At 54.3% G+C, this 25,098-nt stretch overlaps 3 protein-coding genes across 6 annotated transcripts in view; all 3 read left to right on the plus strand.

Annotated features, from left to right (window-relative positions):
* HOXC8 (homeobox C8) overlaps positions 1-256 on the plus strand; it is a 3,349-nt gene extending 3,093 nt beyond the window's left edge. The window contains exon 2 of the mRNA XM_029204697.1: positions 1-256. This exon is cut by the window's left edge and continues 1,023 nt beyond it. The gene's annotated coding sequence lies outside the window, so the exon portion shown is untranslated.
* Positions 1-18,302, plus strand: part of HOXC6 (homeobox C6) — a 40,009-nt gene extending 21,707 nt beyond the window's left edge. Inside the window, exons 1-3 of one of the 4 annotated variants that reach the window (XM_029204694.1) lie at positions 4,549-5,143; positions 16,089-16,434; positions 17,161-18,182. In XM_029204694.1, coding sequence (XP_029060527.1) covers positions 16,281-16,434; positions 17,161-17,468 — 462 coding nt within the window. In that variant the 5' untranslated portion in view covers positions 4,549-5,143; positions 16,089-16,280 and the 3' untranslated portion in view covers positions 17,469-18,182. Of the gene's footprint in view, positions 1-4,548; positions 5,144-12,484; positions 16,435-17,136 lie in introns of those variants that run through there. The other 3 variants (XM_029204695.1, XM_029204692.1, XM_029204693.1) reach the window with 3 other exon arrangements.
* Positions 18,303-20,650: 2,348 nt separating this feature from the next.
* HOXC5 (homeobox C5) lies at positions 20,651-22,958 on the plus strand. Its single transcript, XM_029204698.1, has 2 exons — positions 20,651-21,180; positions 21,881-22,958. The coding sequence occupies exons 1-2, from the start codon at positions 20,727-20,729 to the stop codon at positions 22,093-22,095; spliced, it is 669 nt and encodes a 222-aa protein (XP_029060531.1). The 5' UTR covers positions 20,651-20,726; the 3' UTR covers positions 22,096-22,958.
* Positions 22,959-25,098: the final 2,140 nt, after the last annotated feature.

A 25,098-nucleotide genomic window follows, 5' to 3' on the forward strand; every position in this document is an offset into this window, starting at 1 on the left:
TCCCATGGTCACTCGGGCCCATGCCTCCCTCCCCTTTCCTGTCTAATTTCTGTTGTTGGGCCCAGCTTCCTCTGAGCTGCATTGGTGAGCGCTCAGAAATCACCATAATCATGAAAATAATAATAATACTGATAATACTGATAATAATAATGAATCTTTAACATACTACCTAAAGGGAACCTGCAATAATCTTGAAAAAAATAAAAAAGAGAGAAATTTAAAAACATCCTAATATGGGAGAAAAAAAGAGAAAAAATTTAAAATAAAAAAAAAGAAAGAAACCTCCAACGTATTTTATCACTACCTATAGGAAGAAATCCCGCTTTGAGAGTATTTGTAATGCGGTTTTGCTGTCGTTTGTTGCTGCTTATTTCAATAAGAAAAACCCAACAACTGAGACTGCCTAGCCCGCCGGTCCTGTGAGCTTTTATTGTGCTTCTAACCCCAGTAGAGTAGAACTAAATTGCACTGAATGTATAGTTAACTCTGTCTTGAATTCTCTGTTTATGCAATGTGCTCGAAAGGAAAAAAACGTTAAAAATATATCTATAATAATAATTTTTCGTCATTTGTCTTTATGTCCAGCTATGAATGTAGATTTTGTGTCCCAGCAGCCCTGTTTCTGGTCCAAGTACTTTGTATTGTATACGTGAGTCATAATTAAAAAAAAGAGGAGAAAAATAGTTGAAGCTGCAATGACTGACTTGTTTTTTCCCCAGCACACCCCCCCCATTCTCTAACCCCCTCCCCTCCTTTTGCTTCTTCTTCAACACTCTGGTAAAGGTTTCCTCCACTGATTTGACTTGGGGTTGGGGGCACTCACGTGGAGAGGAGCAGGCTGGACTGGGAGGGCAGGTGAAAGGGGGGAGGTGAAGATGAGGGGGAGGGGGAGGGGGAGGGGGAGGAAGATGCTCTTGGGAGAACCTTGGCTCCAAACAAAGTGGGTTTCTGGATGCCAGGATCCCAATGGGAAGAAAGCATCTTCTCCCCACTTATCCCTCTTCTTTCTCCTCGTCCTGGGCTGGGCCCAGACCAAAACTCTGCCCCTGTGCCCCTCCGGCAACTAGGCCTTTTTCTTCCACGGGCTGGGGCTCAGTATGAGGATGAGGCAATGGTGTGCTTCCTCATCTCCACGTGCCCCTCATGGCCAACCCTTGGTACTCAGCACCCAGCACTAGACCATGAACAGGGTGGGAAGGATGTGAGGCTCAAGGCAGTCTGGAGGGCTTGGCTGGAAGAAGCCTGAGTGTTGGGGGGCTAGGAAGCTTACGCCCAGGGGAGAGGAGGGAAGGAGAAGGTGAGTGGACTGGCATGCCAACAGCATGGGCCCACAGTCTGAACTGCAAATGTGGCCAGCACAGAGCCGTCGCTGTCACCTAGCCCGCTTGCACTTACCCCAGCCTCTGTTCTGGCTGTTTCAAGCCCGCTCCTGGCTTCACCTTGGCAGTTGGGCAGCCTGCCCTGCCCTTATAATGTGGCTCAGTTGGCCTGGGTTGGGGGCTGCTGCTGAATGTACGGTCCCCCACCCCAGCCACAGTGGGGTAAGGACAGTCTTCACTGGACTCCTCATGCCCCAAAATAAAGGGTCGAAGGCTAAGGGACTCAGGGGGGCAAGGTGGCTCTCGCTCCTCCCTGGAGGGTCCTAGACAGAGAAATCTGTTTATGCCAGTAAGATCCTGGTCAAATAATACCAAATTCCAGAGATACAAGTCATCTGATTCAGTCATGAGAGGGGGAGAGGGGAGGGGAAGGGATCTTCTGGTCTTAAAAACCAGACCCCCAAAGACCGAAATATTTTTGAGGTCAGATCCCTCTCTCTGTCTCTCTCTGTCTCTGTTCCCTGGTCAATGATTTTCCCAGACTTAGGCCCAGGTCGACTCTAGTTTTGTGTAATTTCACCTGCATCTGGGTGCCTGGCTCCCACTCAAAGTGGTTCTGAACACAGGATTGGATCAGGCATCATTAACGGGGGACTCCTGCGGCCCCAGCGAGGCTGCCGATTGGAAGCGCAGGCTGCAGACAGCCGGGAACAGCTTTGAGCAGCTCTGGGGGAAATGTTTCGGAACCTGGGGTCCCTGCTGCCAGCCGCGGGGCATCCAGGTAACCCCGTCTGCTGCGGGAAACACCGGCAACCCGCTGGGGAGGCCTGAAAAGAGAGCATTTCGCTCCGACCTCAGGCCTTCCCACAGGCGTCCACACTCCGAGGGCCGGCGAGGGCCGTTTCATTTTTAAATGTGGACTTCTGATCGCTGGCCCGGTAGCCGAGTGGGTTGACCCTACACTAAGTGGCTTCGAAGAACCTCGCCGAATTTTCGCCACACCCAATGTCCCATTCAACCCCGGCCGTGCAGTGCTGGTCGCCCCAAGCCCGGCGTCGGAGGGCTGGGTGCGTCTGGCACCCGGCATCGCTTGACATGCGAAGCATCGGGTGGGCCAGACCAAGAGAGCTCCAGCCGCCCCCTCTTGCAGCACCCGACCCCCCACCCCTGGTGCCCACCGCCTCTGTTTTCTCGTTTGGAGAGAAAAGGAGGCAAAACCCATTTTATGGGGGGACTTAATTGCGAGCGGGTTGCACTCTCTTTAGAAATGCGTCCTCCCAAATGCTCCCGCTGTCCCATTACCGGAATGAGGACCATTCGGCTGCGGCAGATAGGACATTCTCCCATTCTTTACTTGTTTATTAGCCAATCAAAGTGGCTTCCGAAAGCTATTTGTGATTTGTGAAAAATAGTATCTTTCAAACTGCTGAGTTGAAGCATCTCGCTCATTTCGCCCCACATTTATTATTCTAACCCCAACCGTAGAGAAGGGATAATGCAGCTATTAAGTTGGGGGGCAAATTCGTTTCTCTGGCATTTATGAAAATTCTCGGCATTTTTTCTCCCTCCCCACTTCACTGCAGAGGCCAAGGGAGTAGCGGGCCCGCAGGGGATCTGGGGGGTGAGGGAGGTAGTGAGTGCCCTAAAGGGTTCCTTGGGAGAGATGGGAGATTGGATTGGCCTCCCCAGCCTCAGCTTCCCTAAATGAGATGCCCCAGTGGCCGCGTGTTGGCTAGAGAGAGGCACCCCGCCCCAGTTAAAGCGAACTCAGGACAGGTTATGCCACAGACTAGAAGTAAAATTTCCGGTGAACTGCCCCCAGTGCTGTCCCATTCTCCCCTCGGCCCATTGTGAAAAGCTGGGCCAGCGCTTCCTTGTCGTAATTTTTAACTACCTGTTATAAAATTTATGGGTGGGTTTGTAAAAGGAACGAGGTCTCTGCATCCGGCTGAGGGAACTGCTTCTCTTACTGTGGAGGAAGTTTGGGGAGGGGATGAGGGACCCCCTGTTGGTTGGGGTGGGGGCACCCAGCCACGGAAGTTCCCATGCCAGCTTAATTTGGGACCAAGGGAAGAACTTTACGCCTTCAGATCTCCAGCTGGTGGGGAAAGTGGCTGGGCTGCGAATGGCTGGCAAATAGTCTCAATGGGGGAATTTATTCTGGGCTCCCCCACGCTGGATTCGTCGCCAAAATCAGGGGTCTGGAGTCTCGGTGTTTAGCATGGAAGGTGGAATTTAGAGAAGAATTGGTTCTTTTTTCAGAGCCTCCAAGGTGTGTCCCAGCTGCCCAGATACCAGAATTTTTCTGAAAAAGGCAGGCGGGTGTGCACCACCTGATAAGACAGAAAAGGCTTCACATGGCCACGCACCCAAAGGAAAAAGAAGTGGGAGCCAAGATCGTGGGCCTTTATTTTTAATTCTAGAAAGATTAGGAGGAAGCTGCCGTCTGAACCTAGGAACTGAGGAGACCTGACACTAGGGATGGTCTTGGGGAAAAAATGTCATTCGTTTTCTCTGAGAAAGGAACCTGGGGATGACGGGCGCTTTGGGGGTTCTAGAGGCTGCCCCCGCTTCCCATCCCTCCTGCTGCCTCCGCAGGACTGCCCAGGACCGGTCTCAACCCTCTCTGCTCTTCAGACCGTGGCCAGGTCAGGCTTGGTTATGAGGCCTCCAGCCGCCTGCCCCTCCCGTTCCCAGCTGGGGTGGAGTGGGGGGGCGGGCTTCCCGGACGCCCCATTGGGAAGGATGTTGTTCTCTTCCTAGAAAAAACAGGGGTGGGGAGGGAGCAGGGGTAGGGAGTGAATCCCTTCTCAGTCCCTTCACGCCGCCGCCGGCACTGCCCCAATGCCACAAACCTTTGCAAAGCTTTGGTTCTGCCAGAGCCAGCCTTAATACCCCATTTATTAAGGAAAATATGTAAAATTCGGTATGGCAAAGGGAGGCAGCCGACTCAGCGGCCAGAATCCTTCCTTCTCTCCTGTCAAGTTCCCCCGTTGCCCTTTCCGCGCTAGCCAGGAGCAGCCCGGCCCGTGGGGAGTGGACGGTGGGTGGGGGTGGGGTGGGGGTCTGGGGATGCTCCCTCTGAGAGAGAATTGGGTAAACATGGCGACCATGGCGCCCATTTGCACACGCTACACAAATGCATCGCATTCCCGGTTGTTTGCAGAAAATTTACAGCTGAGTAATAAAAGTTTACGATCGACTCACAAGTTGGATTGGCCACAAGAAGTCATGTGGATTCCATCCATGAACGTGAACTTTTTATTGTGGTTTGTCCGTTCGGAGCGCTCCGCAGAACAGTCCTCCCTGTAAGAGCCTAACCATTGCCAGGGAAACCTGCGCTGGGCGCTCCCTTCATTACCAGTATTTTTTTTTAATTAATCTGATTAATAATTATTTTCTCCCCTCATTTAATTTCTTTCCTCCCAGATGGAGTTGCTGGAAGCTGGAAGCACCTGGGGAGGGGGGTGGGGGGAGAGGCAGGAGTAGAGGACACCCCTCTCTCCCTTCCCGACCCTCTAGCCCCCCAAGGGGCAGGAGGAATGCGGGAGCAGTTGAGATAGGGAGCTGCAGCTGCCTCCGCCCCTCCCCTCTCCCAGGCTCTCACTCCTGCCTCCTTCTCGCAACTCTGCTTCAAATTTATTTGGCTTTTTGATTATTGGGACTACTCTTTTTTATTTTTAAATTTATATAAAGTATATATATGTATGTGGAGCTGAAGCAGTCTCGACAGCGGCACAGAATGAGGGAAGACGAGAAAGAGAGAGAGTGGGAGAGAGAGGCAGAGAGAGAGAGAGGGAGAGGGAGAGTGACAGCAGCGCCCGGTAAGTGTTTCCTTATTGGTTCAAATATGTAACTAATGGTCCGTAACTGGGTGGCGGTTTCAAGATAAGGACAGCAGCGGCTTGTCTTGGTTAGAGAGGAGAGGGGGCTGGCGAGAGGGTTAGAGGGTGGGCGCGTGGGCAATTATGGGGGGGGGAAGGGGAGGGAGGGGAAGAAATCGGGTTAAATTAGAATATGGTAGTGGGGGAAGTGTGTTGTCCTTATGTCACTATACGTTGAAATTGGGGGTCGGGGGGGCACAGGACTGCACCGGTGGGGCTCAAGGCCTGGGTCTAGTGCGCGAACCATGTCCCTACGTTTTATAGATCTGCGGCCTCTTGGCTAATGGGACTGGGACAGAGGGGGCCCGGAGCTCAAACTCCAGGGCAGGAGAGAGAACCTGTAGGCTGTAACCATTGCTCCCTGAGCAGAGGCTGCCCCCCAACCCCCAAACAAACTTTCCAGCGCCCCCTCCTTGCTCCGCAGCCTCCTCCCTGTCTCCGGGAGAGCGCGACCGCTAGAGCTCACACATGCGCAGTGCGGGCCCAGGGCCGGGCAGCTGAGCAGGAAGAGAGCGCAGCTAGGCGGGCGGCTGGGCCTGTTAATTGGCAATTACGGGGGAGGCTGGTGGCTGGTGCGCGTCGGCGGAGGGGAGAGCGTCTGCCCACCCCTGCTCCCACCCTTGCTCCCACCCCCACTCGAGCGGATGGAAAGATGGGAGGTGCTCTGCACTGCGGGTGGACGGGTGGGGGTGGGGCTGGAGGACTCGGTACTCGGTACTCAAAAGCCATCTTGTGCTTGGAGAAAGGGGGCCAATCTGCCTTCTCTCCCCGCGGCCCCGAGTCCCCCACCCCCAGCCGCCGCCACCCCACCCAGGATATCCATTGGGCTGCTTCATCCGCGTCGCCTGGCTGCTCTGGGCTGGAATCTGCCCTGTCTGGGGCGGAGGTGGGAATTGGGGAGGCCCAAGGATGGGTGGGGACAGGACCAGGCCTCGCTGGCGGGTCGTCCTGGGTGAGCGGAGACAGTGAGGACTCAAGGCACGGCTGGCTCATGGGATAGGGACGTCAGAATTGGGCGGCCTGGAGGGTCCCGGGCGCTCGGGAGCTTCTTAATAATTGGTGCTAATGGCGTGTTGTATAGTCTTAACCCAACACACATGGTTTCATAACACAGTGGCTTAATTTCTTCCAAATGTACGTAGCCCTGAATGTGTTGCAGCTTGATATATGACCCCGCCCTGCTCCCTGGCCTGGGTCCGAGGCGGCACCTATATGTGTGAGCTTCTGTTTATAAAGGGCGGTGATGCACACACAATCGCTTACACACCCAGGCAGACACACCCCAGAGCTGGGGGAGGGGGTGCATATTCCTGGAGAGATCCGAGAGTCTGGGGGCCAGAGTCCCCTCCAGTCCGAGCCAAGAGCACCCACCCCCACCCTCTTCCAACCGCGCGACTGGGCTTCTCCGCCAAGCCCGAGTGGGGGAGGGGATCACTCCTCGATTTCCTGTTTAAACCCCGACCGGTCGCCTGGTAGGGGGGAGGGGGGTGGATAACCTGTTTTTATCAAATTCTTAAAAATATAATTCGACTGCATTCAAATCAAACCCCTTGGGCCCGAGTTGACGGTGAATCTTCCCTCCCCTACCCCCACAATCCCCTTCCCTTCCTCTCCTGCCCCCCCAAAATTCCCCTTTCGCAGCCGACATAAAGGCCTAGGAGGTATTCTCCCGGGGGAAGAAATGGCATTTTCTCTCCCCCTTCCACCCCCCACCCCCAGTAGGACTTGTGTGTGTCGGCAGAGGCGTCTGCCGAGGGGCTAATTTCGCGTTCCTTGTTTACGATCGAGAAAAGCGCTTTGGCTCTTCCCAAATGGGCCCAGCCCGCCGCCTGCTCCGGCGGCCGCGCGCTCTCCCGCCGCTCGGCGCGGCCCAGGGGCTGACGCCCCGGAGAGCCAGGCTGCGGCCGCCGAGGCCCCGAGTCCGTGCGACCTGCAAAGGGCAAGGGGAGTACAGTGGGCCAGTGGAGGGGCCCCGGAAGCCTGAAAATGGGAGCCTTTCTCCTGGCGTACTGTGGGAACCGCCGATCGGTGAGGCCTCTATTTCTCTTTCGCTGTATTTTGTCTGCCCCCACCCCTGCAGATGGCCACACTGATTTGCTGGGGGACGGGGGAGGAGTACGGACAAGTCTCCTTTGTTCACCCCTGAGGACAACAGTTTCTGGAGAAGGCCTCTCAGGCCAGTAGGGGTTCACCTGGAATACCAGAGGGCCCCCCTTCCTTTGAAGGGGTGGGCCTGGGCAAGGCTGGGGTATTCCCCTCGGCCTACAGGGGTCTAACCGAACGTGGCTGGTGAGACTTCAGCGTGCTAGGGTTCGTGGTTGTCGGGTTAACAGCACCGTCCTGAAATGTCCTTATATAATATTTTTATCAGTTGATTTTCTGTCCCTTCCTGGCTAGGGTCCTGCAGGCCCTCACTCCCTTCACCCCTAGACTCCTCCTCAGGACACAGAGAGATGCAGAGACAGCATAGCAACAGTGACTGGCCCTGGTTTTCTGTGTTCTAGTCTGGCCAGGGAAAAAACCCAGCCCCAGATGCCAGCCCCTTCCTTCCCTCCTTACTTTCGATTTTCTTTCCCTTCTCTCTTTCCCTCGATGGTGCTCAAACTGAAACACAAGAGGGGCCACCCTTGGCAGCCCTCAGCCTCCTTGCAGGCCAGATTCCCTGTAGACAAGGTCCTTAGAGAGGGAGAGCACTGCTGTGATTGTCTAATAATAGCCCGGGCAACTGAGAATAGCATCAGGCTCAAGGACTCTGCACACCCAGAACTAAGGCTGGACAGAAGCCCTGAGTCCGTGGGTCAGGGTCTGGTGACACTCCCTGGAGCCCAGGGCCCCCAGCAGTCTCCTCTGAGCCCACTCTTTTGGGCACTTCAGGCCTGCCCCTTATGGGGCTTTGTCAGTCCTGCCACGGGCTGTATTTCATGCACCAGCTCCTAGCTAAGGAGAAATGGGCAAAGCAAACCCTTTCTCTCCCTGGTCTGACAGTTGTGATCCCCACGAAGAATGAGACCTTGTTTGGAGAAGGCGGCCTTGTTGGGTTGGCTGTTGTGTTCCGAAACCAGACTTGGTAGCTTTATACATTTATTAGATAGAGGCTGAAATGTACAGGCGCAGGCTTACGCATGAATATGTACAGACTCATATTTCCTCAATGGTTAATTGTATATAGCCATACCTATATTCACTCAAACACCATTTTATGTGCCTGCGAAATTTTGTTAGCCCTCACTAGATGGGCATGGGCTCAAGGAGGCACTGGGTGCCCTCTGTGCGTGCTCTGCTGAAAATGTGTTCCTGCTGGAATCGGAGTATGTGGGTGTCAGTAACCAAGGGATGCCACAAAGGCTTTCTCAGACCTTATTGCCTTCGCTGTCCAGGTAGCTGGGCTGGGGAAAGACTGACTCCCTTCTGCTTTCTCTCCACACCTCCCTGCAATCTTCCCCAGCTCAGGGCCGTTTTAGCAGGGGAACCCGGTTATGTTGAAAGTGAGTTCGGTGGGAACCTTTCATGGGTGAGGTAGGCCTGTGAGCAGTTCTGAGCAGTCGCTGGGCCCCTGATGCTTGAAGCCTTGCTGAGGTGGCGGAGGGGATTGGAGTACTTAATAAGGTGGCCTCTGGGCGGTGGTCTGGGGCGGTTGCCAGCTAGGGTGCCTGGAGAGGCCGCGGGGAAAGCCAGCCAGACGGGTAGGGGTGTGGTGAGCATCTCTCCCCCGCCCCTGCTCGCCCTGGCCGCTCACGGGGCCCCAGCTTTGCCTGTGTCATCTGTGGGGCAGATTAGGGGCTCTCTAAGTTCCCCAAATACCCAGATCTGGTTACCGGTGGGACTTTATTTTAATCCTCTCTGCTACCTAAACCGGGGAGATGGCTGATGGGGCAGAAGAAGCTGGGTCTGACCGCCTGCAGGCTTAAAGCACTGAGTGTGGGCCAGGGCTGGGAACTAACCAGCCTTCTTTCTCTCTTCTGGGCCCAGGGAAAGACAGAGCGGGGTGGGGGGAGTATAAATGTCCATTAAAATGCCCAGGAAAGAAAGTAAGGACGGGAGAGGGGCTGGTGGGTGTTTTTCCTCCACTCCCTAGGTGATCAGGTTTCTCCCCAGAATCTCCTGTCCAGACTTGCTGCGGGTCCCAAGGCGTGCAGCTCTCTCCCACCTTCTCTCCACCGGCACCAAGGGCGGCCTTGAGCTTTTAGGCCTGGGCGGCCCCCAGGTGCCAGGGTGACATTACCCCCAAAGTGTGCTCCTCACCTGGCCTCTGCCACGGCGCCGCAGCCGCCCCTGTTTATTGTGTCTGTGAGTTGTTTACTTGTTTTGTCTGCTGCCACCCTGCGTCAGAAACCTGCCAAACCAGCAAACTCACCCAGGAGAACAAAGTACAGCGCTATCCTGAACTCCCTCCCCTTTCCTGCACCCCGCTCCCGCCATTACCACCTCCCTCACTCTCCCTTTCCGAGGGGAGGAAGCAGAAATCGTCCTAAAATAGGGCAACTGTTTATAGGGTGGGGGGAATTATGGGGACACCATAAACCTCCAGGTGTCCCGGTGGTGGAGAGACAGAGCAGCCTCCAGCTTTTCTTCCTTCCCCCTGGCAACTGCTTGGTTAAGGGGGCCACACTCATTGAGAAAGCTGAGTCCCCCTCACCTCACTCCTTTCTGCAGGAGTTTTCCCTGAGACATAGGTTGTTGGGTTTTTAAATCAGGGTAACGTTGGCGGATTCATAAAGCTAGATAAAGCATGTCGCTCTCCCCTCACCCTCCCTTCTCCTCAGTCCCCCAAAATAGCAGTGAATTTAAGCAAATCCTACAAAATTAAATTGCCCCTTCACTAAAGATCCTATAAATCTCCAATCCCACCAGGTGTAGCGTTGGAGAGGCCGCTGTTCGCCTCTAATTTTGCTCCTGGCTATCAAATCTGAAAAAGTATCATTGAAGTAAGTAATATTCTAGTTTCTGAAATTAATCTCCCCCCTCCCCATCTCTCTCCCTCTTTTCGCCAGCGCAGATTAAATGGTTCTTTTAGGTCTGCAAACAATAAAGGATAAAATTATTTATAGGGAAATGAGGATGATGTTTCATTGTTGGCTTATTGTTCTAGAACATAATAACATTTCATTTTCAAGTGGGAAAACTTAGACCAGGGGAAGAAGGGGAAAACGAGAGACAAAGTGAGGGGAGGCGGGGAACCACACACAGAACCTAGCCGTACATAACTTTTATGACATTTACAATTTCCTCATGACAACTCGCTGTGACGTCATAAATGCCTTGTTCTTGAACTTTACAATTTTCATAAACCTCCAAAAGGGGTCCAAACAGTGCTCGGTGTGGAGGGGTATAAGAGAAGCCAGGAAGTTGGGGATCCTTTGCCCTTATTCTGGGGGCCAAAAATATTCTGGATTTTCCTTTTCCCTCCTGGGCCAAGCACGGCTACTTGCTTTCCCTCCCTGAAATGTCACTCAGGGTCTGAGTTCCCCCCCCATTCCCGGTGGGGATGAGATACTATGTCCAAAGTCTCTCTGTGTGCCCCCGCCTCAGCTGATGCTCAGCTGCTTGGGATAGAGGTGGGAGGCTTGGGGGCCAGGCGCCCAAAGCCAAAAATGATTTCTTCCGGAGGGAGCCGAAAGGGGCTCAGGGCTGAGTGTTATGGGACAGAGATGCTGAGGACGTATTTTACTTTTGAACCTTCAGCCAGAGAAGTGAATTGAGAAGCCGAACAAATGCCGGTGTGGGAGTTTGTGTCTGCTAATGGTAGCAGCATTGAGTGGAGTGGTGATAAGGAAAGGTCAGGCAGAAATCTGGACAGAGAGAGGGAAAAGAGAAAATATGACGTGAGTTAGCAGCATCCCTCCAGGTACCTTTCTCCTCTGTTTAATTGTAAATAAAGCAAAAGCAGCTTGGGCAGCCTCTCAACAGCTCAGCTCAAAAGCCCAGGCCTCTGAGGTGTTTGGGGCAGTTCTCAGGCACTTGACATGCCTCCATCTGGCCTTTTCCTCCTTCCCCCCTCCCTGCTGACCCCCAACTCCATTCAGCTAGCCAGCCTGGGCCCTGTCCCCAGAATATCAGCACCCCCAAATGGGATCCATTTCCGGGTTGGGTGTGTCAAATTTCACTTTTCTCCAAGTGTTTCCATGCCTGAACTTTGAAAGACGAAAGAGCATTCTTTTTTGCAATGCAATGTGTGTATGAGGAGGTATGAGCTCAGACAATTTCCCCACTGGATCTTTGAGAAGCTGGGGGCTCCTTGCGTCAGCTCTGTTTTGGTATCCCCAAGCAGACACAGTTTCCCGTGTTCAGGCTATCTAGCAGACTAGGAAACTCTCTCTGCAATCCTTTTACTCCGGATTCTGTGGAGATCAAAGGAGCTCGTACACAAAACACTAGGCATTTGGAGTAGGATTTATTTTTTTTAATTTTTAAATTAAAAAAAAATCCAATCATAAGTCAGTCGGGCCAACTGAGCAGTCACTCTAGAACAGCAAAGCCTTAACCAAACAGTGCTATTGTGAGGTGAGCTGAACAATTATTGAAACTCAGCTTTCTCTGCAAGAGGGATTTCAGCCTTCGCCCAGTGGCACAAAAGGGACCAGTGGGGCAACGGCTCCTCTCCCGCCCTGGAAGTCGAGGATTGAAGGGGTGGGTCGGCAGCTATAGTGGCTTCCAGGCAGACAGGCGCTCAGGCCGAGTGCTGAGTCCTGCGGCTCCAGTGCCCACGTCCCTGAGCAGCCTCCAGAGGCGCCGAGCTGTAGTTGGTGGCGCCGGCAGCCAGGAATGGAGTGTGTGTATCTGTGTGCAAGGCTGGGTGAGTCACAGACATCGGTGCAGAGTTGGGGGATCTGGGAAGAGAGAGAAGACTGGCAGAATACGAACTAAGCAGGACCTCTGGAGAAGATTGTCCCCAAATAAAAATTCCAGATCTCATCCCTCTCACTTCAGATACCCTTACCCAAGAAATTAATATATTTCCCAGAGCAGAGTGGAAAGCAAAGGCAGGCAAGATGAGGCCTGCCCATGAACCCCTCCAGGGCCAGCGTCCAGTCCCAGCCACCCTCTCCCCAGTTCAGAGCTACACAGGCCCGCAGCCCCCAGCCTGGAGCGGGGTAGGGCTGGAGTAGGAGCCCTGTACTTGCCCTGGGAAACCCTCAAGTGCCCAGCCTCCAATGCAACTTTGGGGACTCCAGACCAATGACTGCCCCCGACTCAGGCCCAGGGCGCCTACTGTAAGTTCTCTCCTATAACTAGCACTCATGAAAAGCATGTGTTTTGGATGCGGGGGGGGGGTGGCTGAAACAGGGAGCAGGGAGCGGGCAACTTTCCACCTTTATTCCTTTTCTGTGTTTTTGGAATTCTGTTTTTGAATCCACTAATTCCAACTCTGAAAGCGAACCGCTCTTTCTGCCAAAGCCCCTCCGATGCCTGATTCCGGAGGCCGAAGGGGGCAGACCAAGTCGGAGACCTATGGGCCTGATGGGGGGTGTTCTTTGATTTCTCTAGGCTTGTTTTATAGAAACAAAGAACAAGTTCTCGCCCCTCCTTCCCAGGACTTGTGCACATTTACAGAGCTCAGCTGCAGTTTTAATAAAACATCTGTTCTTGCTTCTGCTGATGAGTTTCTATAATTGTTTTCAGACAAATTTAACAGGAAAATATAAATATATTTAGAAAAACCCAAGTCCCAGCTTTCCCCCCATAGACAGTTGTTCTTTCGCCAAAAAATTAAAATTATCATGAAATGAAAAAAGGAAAATGTAATCCAATGGAGGGAAGACCCGGCTCATCTGACCTGCTCTCCCCCCTTGGAGCGAATCCTTCCAGCAAATTTCAGCTGCGTAATTAAAGATCCAACTGAAAGAAAAAGGCTTCATTCCTCAGGAATGAAAGGTGATGGGGGAAGAGTGTGTTGGAAATTAATTTTGCCGAAAGTCTTTAAGCAGTAGGGGAACTTATTTGTATTTCTGCTTCCCCTTCTCCCCCCGGTCCAGCATTTCTGCCTCTTTCCCCCAGCAGCTGGTTCCTGTTCATTATAAATCGGTGAGACCTTTCAGTCTCTGCCCTCTGTTTAGGGACGTAATAAAACACTTAACTTTCCAGGGCTGAGACTTACATTCTGTTCCTCAGGTCGCCCACCCCCAAGCCCACCGCTTTTAGGCCCTAAAGGAGACTCTCCCCAACTTTGGGGCCCCTTTCCCCTCCAGACTTGGTTTAGGAGGGGCTCAAGGAAACCCAGGCATCCTTGCTGGGGAGCTGCAGCACATTTCCCCAGAAGCCCCTTCTTTCTTTCAAGGTCCTTCCTTCCCCCACCCACCCATGAAAGAGATTTTAAAATACGTAGAAAATCAACACTCATTGAAAGCGAAACCTCATTAAGACATCCTATCTTCCATCATTCAATTTGTTGTACATTGCAACAATTTAATATCTTGAAGGAAATATCACTGACATGATTTATCCCTCTAGCAATCTCTCTCTGAAAAGGAGGTGGGGGTGGAGAGGGAATTTACTCTCTCTTCCGGCCTCTTTTACGTGTTACACTGCTACCCTTAGGGCAGAATTGAGGATGGGAACTCTGAGAGCGGCTACTTGTATCCAGGGGTGCACTGACTTGCTCCTTAGTTCAGCCCCCTCGGTCTTCCACCCCTTCCCTAGTTCTCTCTCCCTCTCCCTCTCCCTCTTGCCCTCCAGGGGGCCTGGAGCCCCAGCCAGCTGTTGGAAACCACTGCCCAGGCATGCCACGAATTCAATTCGAGGACAGCTGGATTCTAGAGCGAAAAGCAGCTCACGCTGGTGTCTGTTTGTGTACCTGCCATGGCACCCCAAAATGAGACAACTCATCTAAAAATTTCTTCCTTAATTTAAGAATCCTCCTCTATGCTTTCCCTTCATCTCCTTGGGGAGAGGAAAGTATGGTCCAAGAGGGGGAACCTTAATAACTATAGGGGCCTTCCCCCTGCCCTTCTAAATACCAACACATTTCCCTCCTTTCTGAAGGACTGGGGCTGTATTTTTAAAAACCAACACAAATTGTCTCGCAGGAAGACTCTTCCATCCCGTAACGAGGTTCATGTATGAACTAACATGTTGTCTCCATCAGCTCCTACACAGTCTGCTTTTGGGTTCAAAACTTTATTTTTCCCCCCTAGCGACACTCCAGGGAAACCTTAACGTTACAGCAGATGAATAAACGAGTTTTTTTCCCAGCGTAGTCCCGTTTATGGCTTTATTGCTACCCATTGATTACTCCGCTTTGTTACACAGAAGGAAAAGATCATAAAATCCGGAGACATCCGGGTTCTTGTTATAGCCAGTTTCCCCCACCACCACCAAAAAATGGTGAGGCGAAAATATGAGCTTCCACTGCTCCCCTCGCTTGCCCCACTGACCCCCTCTTTCTCAACTCAAAGCATTTTCAGCCTATGTTACGATATCAACGTAAGTTTGGATTAATCAGGGGGAAAAAAAAAAGAACATCTGCACACCTTCCGCTGTTTCTGTTTGCCCACTGCGGCTCCCTCAGAAGCCTCGGACACAGCCGCCTTTTCCTAACCTTCTCTTCCTTATTCTCAGCCCCCAGGTGGGAAGAAAATGGAGGTAGGGGGCTGCTGAGAGGCCTGGCCCCACTAGGTGTGGCCGGCCCTTGGGTGAGAGCACCCCGGGAAACCTTGGCTAGAATCTCCAAGCCCCAGAGCTCAGGTCCAGGGGCACCTCCCTTGGCAGGACAGAGAGTCCGAGGGGGCAGGGGCTTCTGACCTGGGCAGGGGCTTTGAGCCTGCAAGACACTCACTATCCATCAGAACCCCGCCGGCCTTCTCTTTCTGTCTGAATCCTATGAATTACCCCAACGGCCCTGGCTGGCTCTAAATCATAAATTCTCACCAACATAAACAGGAGTTGATGTGTCTAGAAAGACTCTCAGAGTTCTTCCTTCTTCCTTTTTTTCTCTCTCTCCCACCTTTTACTTTTTCTCTTCCTTTCCTATTTATTTTTAAAATAAATCTTCCCTTTTAGGCAAAAATGCTTTATGAGTTTCCCCCAAAAGGGGTCCTGAGGAGGAGGTAGACGGGGGGCTAGGAGGAAGAGGAAGCAGATGCATGGCTACTTTGCACACCTCAGCTCTGCCACTGCACCCTGATGTCTCACTCTTCCCTCTTTAGACTTAGGGACTCCCCACATGCTCCCTCCACCCCAGACTCTCCTCCCTCTGAGCACCATGTTTTATGCAATTTCTTTCCACTTTTGATTTTTTTAAAAAAATTATTCGGAAAAGTATACTGGTTTAATGATGTGGACTCACTCCATGGAGTATCAAACCAGGATTTCCTGTAGGATTTCTGGGGATCTCCCTGAGCTGGGAGGGAGTTCCTCCCATGGAGAAATCAAGATGTAATTTTAGAAGGGGGCAGATATAAAAGATGAAATTAGATTGAAAATACAGGGATTTCTCCAGCCCTGGCTGTGGCTACAGCACAGCAAAGTTAGCTGGAGCTGAGAGATTTCCTGGGAGTGTAGCTCTCCTTTTCTGGGCCCCAAGGCCCTGCTCGGGGACATTCACCCTTCCTTCACCCTCAAATCAGTTCCCTTACTTATATATTTTTAAAAGAAATCCAAGTCTTACTTTCAAAGCACACACTTAGTCTCAACTAGGGAATCAACAGAAGCAGAAGCGATTTTTTTCCCCCTTCTTGACATCTGGCTTGCGATTGGCTGGGAGGGGGTCAGCTGACTTTGTCATTTTGTCTGTCCTGGATTGGAGCCGTCCCTATAACCATCTAGTTCCGAGTACAAACTGGAGACAGAAATAAATATTAAAGAAATCATAGCCCGACCAGGTAAAGGCAAAGGGATGAATTCCTACTTCACTAACCCTTCCTTATCCTGCCACCTCGCCGGGGGCCAGGACGTCCTCCCCAACGTCGCCCTCAATTCCACCGCCTATGATCCAGTGAGGCATTTCTCGACCTATGGAGCGGCCGTTGCCCAGAACCGGATCTACTCGACTCCCTTTTATTCGCCACAGGAGAATGTCGTGTTCAGTTCCAGCCGAGGGCCGTATGACTATGGATCTAATTCCTTTTACCAGGAGAAAGACATGCTCTCAAACTGCAGACAAAACACCTTAGGACATAACACACAGACCTCAATCGCTCAGGATTTTAGTTCTGAGCAGGGCAGGACTGCGCCCCAGGACCAGAAAGCCAGTATCCAGATTTACCCCTGGATGCAGCGAATGAATTCGCACAGTGGTGAGTTTTACAGCTCCAAGATATAAATTAAATAAACTGAACTGGCTTTATGACCGGCTTCCCTAGAAGAACGGGCGGAGAGAGTTTTTTATGGCCCCATAAAAACAATCACGCTCGTCTCCTCGCCGACGCCGAGACAGGGCCCCCTCTTCTGCCCCCTCTGCTCGCCTCCCGCTTGCTCGCAGGGGCCTGGCCCCCTCGGCCTCTGACGGATTGGAGGGCTCCAAGGCGAGCTGAGGGGGCAGGAACAGGGCAGGGGATGAGGGGAGGGGGTGGGGGAGCCCCCCAAAGTCGAGTCAGGCTGAGGAGAAGGGAGGGGGAGAGGAGGGGACAGAGAAGTGGGGAGAAGTTTCCAAGGAGCTAGGACGCTTGGGGAGATGGGGGAACCCAGTCGTTCAGAAATGGGGCCCCATCCCCCATGTTTGGGATTTTTCAAAAATCAGCCTTTAGACTTGCAGCTTTCTGCCTGGTTCTGTCCCCCACCCTAACCCCACCTTTCTTTGGGACCCACCTACCAACCTGGCGGGGGGTGGCTGAATGAAGTTGGGATCCTGGCTGTAGTACCCCCAGTGGGGGTGGAGACAGGACAGAGAGGAGAAGGCTGGAGCCCGAGGGGGCCCGTGAGTTGCTGGCCAAGTTGGGAGGGTCAGGGCTGTGCTAGGCTAAATCGTCTGCGGAGGGTGCCTTGCTGACTGTTTTTAGTGTGTTTTGTGCCCGGATCTCTAGGGGTCGGCTATGGAGCGGACCGGAGGCGCGGTCGCCAGATCTACTCGCGGTACCAGACCCTGGAACTGGAGAAGGAATTTCACTTCAACCGCTACCTAACGCGGCGCCGGCGCATCGAGATCGCCAACGCGCTCTGCCTGACCGAGCGACAGATCAAAATCTGGTTCCAGAACCGCCGGATGAAGTGGAAAAAAGAGTCCAATCTCACGTCCACGCTCTCAGGGGGCGGCGGAGGGGCCGCGGTCGACAGCCTGGGCGGAAAAGAGGAAAAGCGGGAAGAGACAGAAGAGGAGAAGCAGAAAGAGTGACCAGGACTGTCCCTGCCACCCCTCTCTCTCCTGCTCCCTCGCTCCCCCCAACTCCCTCCTAATCACACACTCTGTATTTATCACTGGCACAATTGATGTCTGGACTTCCTGAGACAAAATTAGGGAGTCAAATATGGACCTGAAAAGTCAGCTCTGGACCCCCTCCCTCACCGCACAGACTCTCTCACAAGGCGCCTCCTCCTCTCCTGCTCCCTCGCTAGCTCGTTCTCGGCTCGTCTGCAGGCCCCTTCCCTCGCCCAGGCCTTGGGGCTCGTGCCTGAACCTCGCTTCAGACTCCACAGATCTCCCTCCAAAAGAGGACTTGGCCTCCAACCCTCTCGGCGCCCCCCACCCCCGCCCCCGCGCAGAGAGCCGGCTCCCGGGCCCGGGGGCCTCCGCTCCCAGGCCTCAGGGCCCGGCGTGGCAGCCGGGGAGGGCGGGAGGCCCAAGTAGGGCGCGTGGTGATCCCACAGCAACCCCCAGGGCCTGCCCGCAGCCCCCGCCCGGCCCCTCTGCCCCAGCAAATGCCCAGCCCAGGCGAATTGTTTTTAAAGAATCCTGGGGATCATTATGGCATATTACAAACTGTGACCATTTCTGTGTGAATATTTTTAGCTGTATTTGTGGTCTCTGTATTTATATTTATGTTTAGCACCGTCCGTGTTCCAATCCCATCTTAAAAAGGAAAAAAAAAAAGAGGGAAAAGTACAAAAAGAGAGAAAAAATAGTGGATGACGTTTGTTTAGCCGGTAGGAGAAAAATAATAAATTTTAAAAATCCCGTCGTGTTACCCTCCTATATAAATCCGACCTCTGGATCCGTTCTCGAATATTTAATAAAACTGATATTATTTTTAAAAGTTTATATCGGGATTTCTGTTACTTCGCTCGCCCTCCGGCCTCGGGGTGAAGCTTGGAGCAGGCTCCGAGCGCTCTCGCGTCCGCCCGCCGCCTGCGAGCCCCCGGCCCCCCTGCACGCGCCTCGCCCGGCCCGGCGCTGAGCCCTGCCTCCCGGTTCTCCCGGGGATCGCGGTGGTGGCTGGGAGGCCTCTCCGGCTTCCCCACATAGAGCAACGCCCTCGCCCCGCAAAAAGGGCCGCACGGGGTTTCGCTGGGGGTAGAGTGGGAGCCCGGGTTGGTCGGAGTGGTCTCCGGCCCCACACAGGCCTTTCTTCCTGCCTTTGGTAGTCTGGGGTCCTCGGCTTCTGAACCCCGGGCCCCAAAGGCCAGAAAGGACGCATTATCCAGGCCCCAGGTCACCCCCGCCCACTCCCCGGAGCGAGGAGGGAGGCGCCGCCGGAAGCCAGCAGGGCAGCCCCCGGCCCGCGCCAGGCCGACTCTTGCGAAACGTGGCGGAGGCGGAGAACCGAGGGAAAGAGGAGACTGCGGGACCCGAGCCCTTCGGCAGAGATTGAGCGATTCAAGGACATCTCGGAAAAGAAAGCCTGGCAACTGAGCTCTCGCCTGCTCTGGGACTCCTGACGTGGCCGGGACCAAATTCCTTCCTCCTTACAGCGCCAGCCCCAGTCTGGTTCCTTACTCTTTCTTCTCCCCTCAAACTAGGCCGGTGAGGAGCGCAGCCAGATCCTAGCCCTTCCCCAGCTCAGGCCTTCTCTCCTAAGCCCAGCCAGAGAAACCTGAGTGGACCTAGGGGGTGAGGTAGTGAGGGGGTCTCCCAGAGGGAAAAAATCCGCCAGTTTTCCAGACCTTCCAGATCCCCCGCCAGCGCCCCTTCCAGCGCCTCTGCCAGCGGGGGCGGGAGGGGGGCTTCTCCTGGCCGGGGCGGATATTTCCTGGGGAGAGACAGGCAGGAAAGAATAAGACTTGGGGCTAGGGGAGGGGGGGATGTAAAGGGGCCGAATGGCTGCGGAGCCCCTGGTCACAGGCTGTGAAGGTGGCCCAGGCGCCTGCCCTGCCTATCCCCATCCCCCCACCCCCAGCTAGATCCTTTTGGACACCTCCAGACAGCTCAGAAATTGCTCTCCTGTGGACCTTCTGAACCCAGGTCCCTTGGAAAGCCTGGTCCAGAGGCCTTTCCTCCAAAGGGCACAAAACAGGCCTTTTCCTCTGCCCTGCTCATATAATATTTGTGGAAGCTTGAATCTTGCTTCTCCATGCCCTCAATTAACATCTATTTTCCATCCAAAATACCTGGCATGGGTACCGCACCAGGGTCATACCCAGGGATGCACAGCAGTCCTCCAGTTCATTGTGTCTGGTTCTTTACCCACCCAGCTAGCCATCCACCCAGTCACACAATTGAAAATTGCCTTGTTGCTACTCTGGGGTCCCTGGCATGGTGAGGAGGCCTACTCAGCTTCCCCTGGCTCCTCACCTCCAGGCTCATCCCAGAGTCCCCAGCACTCTCAGTCCTCTGAGCCCCCTATCTAGTTCTGCCCACTCGGGACCCCTACTCCTGGGCATCCTGCCTACCTCTGCAGAAGCTGGGTTCACTTTCTCAGGCTGACAGGCACCTCCTCAGCAGTATCAGGGCTCTGGGGCCTCAGAGGAAAGGGACCTCGACCCTTGGTTTAGAGAACCTGAGATAAGCCCCCTCCGGCCTGGGTAGGGGCTCTCCTACCTCAATCCCCTTCCCTCAGCCATTTTTGAACATTGAAAGGCCCCGGGGTTGGGGAGGATGGGGCCATCCGTTACCCAAGAAAACCCCGAAAAAACAGAAAACAAAAAACCAAAAAACAGAACAAACCCTCTGTGCATCCTAGTGAAGCCTCATCTCCCCCTAAAATTAAATACAATTTAAAAGGCCATTTCAGTGGTTTGTTGCAGCAGCACCCAGCTTCTCCTCTACAGCGTGGAAAATCCAGAGTCCTGAAGACCAGCCGGCGAGCCAGGCTGCAATTCCTCCAAGCAGGCACCAGGTGTCGCTGTGGGCTCGTTGTCCCGCCTACCCCCCAATTCCAAGAACCTTTTTTTTTTTTTCTCCCCCTTCTCTCTCTTTCTCTCTCTCCCTCACTCCCTCTCCCCCTTGGTTGGGCTTTGCCAACATATCAAGATGCGTTTCGCCGGCTTCCATCACTAACCTCCCGGAGGTCATCAAGCCAAATTTATGAGTGGCCGCTCGAGTCACGTGACTCTATTTAAGGCTCCCTTATTTGGGAAGAGCGCATAGGATAAAGAAAGAGATATCTCCACCTATAAATTGTGCACTTTGGAGAACAAAAAACCCCTCAACTTCAAAGAGTCACAAATCACCCTTAATCAAAAAGGGTGCAGAAAAATTTTTTGGGCCCTCCCCGCCATGAGCTCCTACGTAGCCAATTCATTCTATAAGCAGAGCCCCAATATCCCTGCCTATAACATGCAAACTTGTGGGAACTATGGATCGGCCTCAGAGGTGCAGGCATCCAGGTACTGCTACGGCGGATTGGACTTAAGCATCACTTTCCCACCGCCTGCGCCTTCCAACTCTCTCCACGGGGTAGACATGGCTGCCAACCCCCGGGCTCACCCCGACCGCCCCGCCTGCAGCGCCGCGGCCGCTCCGGGACACGCTCTGGGCAGAGATGAAGCGGCTCCTCTGAACCCCGGGATGTACAGTCAGAAGGCGGCTCGCCCAGCGCTGGAGGAGCGAGCTAAGAGCAGTGGGGAGATCAAAGAGGAGCAGGCGCAGACAGGGCAGCCCGCCGGACTGAGCCAGCCACCGGCCCCGCCACAGATTTACCCGTGGATGACCAAACTGCACATGAGCCACGGTAAACTTTAGGACTTCATTTTGCGCGCTCGGGTCCGCCTGGGTTTTATAGGCCATGCGGGGCAAATAAAGAAAAAAAACCCGCGGCCATAAATTTTACGATCCAGGCATCAATGGCTCGTAAAACTGTCCACTAAAAGGCTTAGAGGCTGTGTGCGCCCAAATTTACGACGACATAATTGGATCATAGGAACAAAACGTGTATAAAAGGCAATATTCAATTTTGGGGGGAGAGGGAGGGAGTTAAAAAAATAGAGGGATCTGAAGGGTGAGGAGCGCGGGGCTCCAGAGCGGGGATCCCCCCGCGGTCCCTCCTCCCTCCCCTGCGGAGCCGGCTCGGCCGCCGCTTGCCGCTCCGGAAGATTCCAGCGACTTGGGAGGGGCGGGAGGGGGGTCCCCGGTGCTCGGATCTCGAGGGTGATTATTGTTCGGTCCGAGCCTGGGTCTCCCTCTCCCCCCCACCCCTTCAGCCCCTCCGGCTGCTAAGTGAAGGCTACGGCGGAAAGTTTCCTGCCTGGGCGGAGGCGCCTCTCCCGGGGCCAGGCTGGGCTGGGCCGGGCCCGCCTGCGGCCCGCCGGGCCTGTCCTGCCCCGCTCGCGTCTTCTCCCTCCGGCCGCTGGTGGGGGCCTGGGGCTGGGATGGGGAAGCTGGGGCGCTGCACGCTATTCACCCCTTCCTGGCTTGGGGGGTTTATATTCCAGAGACTGACGGCAAGCGGTCCCGAACCAGTTACACGCGCTACCAGACTCTGGAACTGGAAAAAGAATTCCACTTTAACCGCTACCTCACTCGCCGCAGGCGCATAGAGATCGCCAACAACTTGTGTCTCAACGAGAGACAGATCAAGATCTGGTTCCAGAACCGCAGGATGAAGTGGAAGAAAGATTCCAAAATGAAAAGCAAAGAGGCTCTCTAGAGGCAGCGGAGAGGCCCGCCGAGAGCACCCCGAGCCCGCTTCGGTCCCTGCGCCTTTCCTTTTCGGTTTTCCTCTCTCGGTATAGGGCGGAGGCTTGGAGCATCGGCTCCCCGGCCTCACAGACAAAAGCTCTTTCCCTTGGCATTCCGCATCCCCACCGACCCCAGGTTCCCGCGTGGCTGCCCGCGCTGCCCGGACTCCCCTCAGTTCTGCTCAACACCGAGGTCCCAGGGCAGGCTATCCGCAGGATCCCCAGAGGGCTGTGGCATAGGGGCTGGTGCTGAGCGAACCCGGCCTGGGCTGCCTCTCAGGATTCCTGCCCCAGCGTGGCCGCCGGGGTTCAGGTGGGTCCTGCGGGCGCCTGAGGCCCCGCGCCGGGACCCTCCGGCCTCGCCCTCTCCTTTGTTCCCGGCTGCGGGCTCGGTAAGAGGATGGTTGTGCCTGGCGGAGTCCGGCACCAGACTCGGGGTGCTTCCTTGTAGCCACTAAACTCAATGTTCATTTTTTAAATGATTTGCATATGAAAGGGGGAAGATGACTGTCTGCTTAGGGCCCCCTTGGTTGCCCTATGCTCTCCCAACCTGCGCCCCCCACCCCAAAGCCCGGGAACTTGTCCAGCCTGCGCTCTCTGCATGCCCTCTCAGGCCCCCAGCCTCAGACCGCTAGCTAGCTCAGCTATTGGGGTTCCCTGCTACTGGACCCCAGCAAAGGTCCTAGAGGCTCCTGGCTGCCCCAGTAGTCCCTGCCACGACGTTCAGTGTCCTTCTTCTCATCGCTGTTGTCCAACTATTTATTGACTCTAGGTCTTTCCTGAAACTATATTTTGTCATATCAAATAAAGACAAAGAGAGAACAGGACTAAAGATGCAGCGGCTCCTCTCTGTCTGGGGGGCATGTATTGGGGAAAATTGTCTAAATGGGCTACGGGGTGTTGGGGGAGGCCCACAGCCTTTAAGCCTCTCCTTTAAAAGAATTTTTAGGAGCCTCTAGGAGTATTGAGAAGAGGAAGGTCGAACTGAGCCTTTTTCCCAATCCCTGGCTCCAAGAAGGACCTCTAGGGGAAGGGGAGGGCACCCACGCCGTCTGTACTGGCTTTTCCCATGCTGTGACTGTCCCAGGCATTCAGGCCTCCGCACCCACTCCCACTTTGGCTGGGTGGATATGACGCCTCTAGACTGGCAACGGCCCCACAGCATGCCAGAGCTAATCTGCAGGGACCAGGGACCCATGGCTCCACGGTGCTCAGACTCAGGCCCTTCTGGGCCTGTGCAGAGGTCTCTCAGGGCTACGTGGTGGTCCCCGGGCCTCGCTGGACATAGAGGAAGGACTGAGCCCTCAGCCTAGGGGCCTATTTGGTCCCAAAAGGATGCTCAGAAAGAGTTGGTACTGCTCAGTAGAGGGGCGCCGTGGGAGGAGGTGTGTGAGCTTTCTAAGGTGGTGGGGAAGCAGTGGGGCAACCTGCAGTTTGTACCTCCCAGGCAGGAAATGTTCAGAGCGTCTTCCCCACCTCCTAGGGCCTAGGGCTATGCAGGGCAATCAGCTGGGAAAGGAGGTGCATAGACGAGTGCCTGAGTTGGGTCTGTTTGCCATCATTTATCTCAGTCTCTGGGATTTTGTGTGGAGGGGGAGGGGGAGCTAAAGGGAAGGGGAAAAGGAGATAATTCAGGTGGTACCTGAGGCTGGCCTAGGCCAAAGATCTGCTCCGCCCCAGGCTCCTGGGATGGGATGGGGGAGGAAGTACTTTATAGGAGAAACAAATGCGGGAAGGGTTCATAAAACTTTACTGCATTTCCTCTCCCGCCTCCCACGACGGGGTGATTTCCTGGAGCCAAGCCTAGGCCCCCCACACTGGGGGTGGGGGCCAGTTCAGGATCTGGGCTAGAAGTCTATTCCAGCAGCCAAGAGGGAAAGGGAGCAGAGAGGCTTTGGGGAGGGGCAAGGAGAATATTTATGATTATTAATGTTGATGTTCCTTGGATTTATTATAAGGACTGACTCCTCTGCATCCCACTGCCTAAGCTGCCAGTCTGTCATTTTTTTTTCCTGAAATACCCAAGAGCCTTGCCTCATCCCATGCTTAGCATGTAGGAGGTCTCTACACATGTTTCTTGAACTGCACCCATGGCTACACCCGTCCCCTTCTCACTGCACTCAGGCCAGGTTAGGGAGCCTGTAACGTCTCTCTTCCACTAGCGCTCAGCAGTCAGCCCAGCCCTACACCAGCTCATCTGTTTCCTTTCTCTCAAATAAAATGTGTAATTTTCTTCAGGGAGTTATTTTAATTTTTTCTCCAGTGAAGCGTGGAGAAGCATTGGTGTCTCCAGTGGGTAACAGTTAACTAATAAAGAGGTCGTGGTGCCCACCATCACCCACCCCAGCCTCCCTGACTGCCGAGGCCCTGCGCTTCTTCCCGGGGGTTGAAGTGGGGTGGGGTGAGGGGATGCATCGCCCCTGGCCAGGGGTGGGGACAGTGTGGCTCAGACCCGCTGGGCAGGTTACACCAGCCCCACTGTGCACTGACGCCTCCTCCCCGCAGGGTTTGGGTCTCCTCTTTCCCTGGAGGAGCTGGAGTAGTGACTCCGGTCGGCCAGACTTGGGTAGACACAGCCGTGCCTGCCAGTTTTCCACCCTGTGTCATGGTCCGCAGACCTGTGCTCAGGGCCCAGCCTCTGCTTCGGCGGCATCAGCGCCCACAACCTAGACAGAGGCCTCGGACACGCTCCCTTGCACTGCGAGTGGGTGCGGCCCAGACTCTTGCTTTCTCCCTGAACAGAGGCTTCTGCTTCACCAGCCGGCCTCCTGGAACAATCTTCAAGTACCAGGGTTTGGCATTGCTCTTGGGGAGTTAGTGGAGGGGCTTCTGGGTCCCAAACAGAGACCATGGAGCCTGCTTCTCCACTTTGCCCTGGAACCCACCCCCTCTGGCAGTGAGGAACAAGGGGAAGAAGCATGACTTACCTTCCCGGGGGAGTGGGAAGAGGGGGACACGGCCCACTCTGAGCA

This window comes from Monodon monoceros, unplaced genomic scaffold (assembly GCF_005190385.1).
Source record: "Monodon monoceros isolate NGI ecotype Baffin Bay Population unplaced genomic scaffold, NGI_Narwhal_1 Super_Scaffold_6, whole genome shotgun sequence".
Classification (NCBI taxonomy): domain Eukaryota; kingdom Metazoa; phylum Chordata; class Mammalia; order Artiodactyla; family Monodontidae; genus Monodon; species Monodon monoceros.